Source organism: Fukomys damarensis, unplaced genomic scaffold (assembly GCF_012274545.1).
Source record: "Fukomys damarensis isolate Sample0158 unplaced genomic scaffold, DMR_v1.0_HiC HiC_scaffold_27, whole genome shotgun sequence".
Lineage (NCBI taxonomy): Eukaryota > Metazoa > Chordata > Mammalia > Rodentia > Bathyergidae > Fukomys > Fukomys damarensis.
The window spans coordinates 19813254-19816412 of record NW_022900939.1 but is presented as its reverse complement, the minus strand read 5'-3'; the positions used below and the strand labels follow the sequence as shown (position 1 = coordinate 19816412).

At 56.3% G+C, this 3159-nt stretch overlaps 1 protein-coding gene across 1 annotated transcript in view; it reads right to left on the bottom strand.

The window, feature by feature from the left end:
• The window catches only part of Fgf4 (fibroblast growth factor 4), a 2214-nt gene extending 2085 nt beyond the window's left edge, over positions 1-129 (bottom strand). The window contains exon 1 of the mRNA XM_010636160.1: positions 105-129. Coding sequence (XP_010634462.1) covers positions 105-129 — 25 coding nt within the window. The remainder of the gene's footprint in view (positions 1-104) is intronic.
• Between the last annotated feature and the right edge of the window lie 3030 nt (positions 130-3159).

Genomic DNA, 3159 nt, shown 5'->3' with positions numbered 1-3159 from the left:
CTGCCAATCAGGGACCAGGGAGAGGAGGAGGCCTAGGACCCGCGCAGCTACTGTCACCTGGAGGGACCCCAGCCCCCACCCTCGGCCCCGCCCAGTCCACGAACCTGTTCGTCCCGCCCCTCGGATCATCTCCGATTCTGCTTTCCAAAGTTCGCTTCAAGCGCTTTGTCCTCGCCTCTCTTCCATTCCCGAGTGGGCGCGGATGCCCGCACCCACTCCTGCGCCGCACCCTTTAGAGACTTCTGCGAGGATGTTCGTGACTGGTTTGGGGGTGAGAGTGGGTCAGGGTGGGAGCCCCACAGTGGCTGCCTGGACAAGGGTCAGCCCGAGGGCTGCAGGCTGCAGAGGTGTGGAGCCCAGGCTCTCCTTTCTCTGCCAGATGGAACCCTGCCGGAGGGGTGGGTGACATGGGTGCTCCTAAGGGAATCCCACGCGAGGTGGGTGACTGGCCCAGGGTGGGCTGCAGCCCTGCACCCCTACACAGCTTACCTTGGTGCCCACACAGGAGGCAGGCCACAAGGCCTCGGCTCCCATCTTTGAGTCTCCAGAAAGAATCAGATCGGGAGCCGGGGTCCCCACCTCTCAGGCTCCCCTCCCCCACTACCTCCCCACCCCCTATTGTACCCATTACTGGCCTGATTGGGGCAGGCTGCCCTCTAGGTGCTGGCTCACCTACGTGTGAAAACCGCTGTTCTTTGTGGTACGCGAAGGGCCTTGTGGGCCATAGTCCAGCCCTATGCTAGAGCTTGGAGCTTACTCTGCCCTTTACTGCAACCAGCACCTGTGACCAGAAACATCCCTGGGCCACTTCAGCCTCTACCATCTCTTGCCTTCGACCTGTCTAAATCCTACTGGGTCTCATTCAAACCACCCAGAAGAGCTTGGGAGGCTGGAGGAGTGAGGCCCAGAAAGGGGACCCTCAGGGGTCCTCAGTGGCCTTGGCAGGACCAGGTCTCTCACAGAGGCTCTGTGAATCAGCTCACAGCTGCAAGATTCAATTGGCAGCCCTGCCCACCCCCCGACCTCCAGAAGGGCCCACAGATCTGGTACCCAGAAGACCATCCTGGTCAGGGATTGTCCCTGCCCTATCCCTTCTTGTCTCTGCTCCCCGAGTCCCCACTGATGAAATGGCATGGAAGATGGGGAGCCTTCCTTCAGCCCAGGCGCATCCTGCCTCTCTGGACAGGTAGAGCCTGGGCCTGGTGCCCTAGGGACAAGCTGTCCCAGCTACGGCCCTCTGATATGGCCCGCTGATGTTTGCCCAGCTCCCAATGAGGTGAGGCCCTCCCTTCCCAGGGCTCTCACAGCACGCTCAGTTCGAGGCTCCCTTCCTGCCTCTGGAATTCGGCAAAGGACCCTGCGGTGGCTGGATCCCCTTGCACTGCTGGCCCACCTCACCCGAGAGGTGCTTTTGGCCTGGCACAGGGATGTGAATGGAGTCAGACTAATCCAGGGTCTGACTCCCACCCCGGCACTGTGGTCCCTGAGCCCACCTGTACCCGCTGTGGGGCTGGCCCCCTCCACTTTCCAGGGGCCAGTGGAAGCCCCTGTGCTCCAACCACACCGGTCTCTCTATCTCCCCGATCTTCCTTCTGCAAGACTGTCCCCTGCATCTGCCCCACACTGCCTTTCCTAGTCAGATCTATCCTCAAATAGGAGCCTTTCAGGGGTCCGTGGTGTGTCCCCCAGCCCCACTGCTCACAGCTTCTTCACAGCCTTCGAACATTCCTCAGCTAGGTGCACAAGTTTAATCCCAGCTACTTGGGAGGCTGAGGCAGGAGGATGATAAGCCTGAGTCCAGCCTGGGCAACCAGGAGAGACTCTGTCTCAAAAGGTGGGCTGGAGATGTAGCTCAGTGGTGGAGCACTTGTCAGGTACACATAAGGCCCAGTCTCTGTCCCCAGTATCATAAAAAAAATAAATAAAGACAAAGTAAAATAGACTTATCTTCATTCATCACTTACCGTCACCCCTCAGAGCAATCACAGACAGGTTTGTGCCATTCCCAGCTGCACTTGTAGTGCCTGGCACACAGTGAATGCTCAACAGGTATTTGTGAATAAATGCTGCTATGTAAGTGTGGCTTAAAGCCACCTCCCCCAGCAAAATCTCCGTGTCACCCCACCCTGGGCACCACTTAGCCCCCATATGCCTGAGACAATAGAAGGGTCAGATGACCTGGAAACAGGACCCCTGCCCTTTCTGCCACCCTGCATCCCAGGATCCTGGCTTCCCAGAAATGGACTCAGCAAGGCTCTGGGCCCTGCATCCACCTGCTTTGGGTCCAAATTCAGGCACTAGGCACTTTCACTTCTAGTCAGTCGATTTCTCCATCTGTAAAATGGGTCCAAGAGTCGATGTTAGCGACTGTAGTCAACTGTAGGAAGAGGAGGAGGTGTGTCTGGGCTGGCTCAGGTAGGGCCTGGCTGACAGCAAGTGCTCAGCCTTTGTGAAATAAACGAAGTCACTGGGCGTGGTGGCACACACCTGTATTCCCAGCGTTCTGGGGGCTGATGCAGGAGGATCATTGAATTCAAGGCCAGCCTGTGCTACATAGTGAGTTCAAGATCAGCCTAAACTACACAGTGAAATCCTTGACTCATCCCCCCGCCCCCAAAGAAAAGAAATAAACTAAGCCATGCTTTAATCTTGTGAGAGGCTTCCCCAGCCAATCAGCTGCCAGTGATCTGAAGCCTGCAGCGACGGCCTTAGCCCCCAAACCCTCCTGGTAGTGACCTTTCCTGACCTACATCCCCCAAAATCCCAATGTCAATGTCTTTCCCTAAGAGTCACTTTTCCGGAAGAGCGAGGGCACCTTTGGGATCAGCCAGCTCAGCTGTTAAACACTTAGTTAGCTTCATAGTAATAAGAATGAAAATTGGATCCCAGTCCCTAGGGCTGAAGACCTAGCCCAGCCCCAGGCCAGGGCCACTGCAGACTCCTTGAATCGCTTCACTGTTTGCTCAAGTCCTTCCTTTTCTTGGTCTCAGCGAGGCTCTCACAACAGTGTTATTATGCAAAAGCACAAGGGAAAGCCAGGCCAGGGCGCTACAAGGGCCCCCCACCCCCAGCACCCAAAGAAACGTGACATTTTTTCTTTAGGACCTCCACAGGAAGGGGCAATTTGGCTAATTGTTTAGCTTTTTTTTTTTTTTTTTT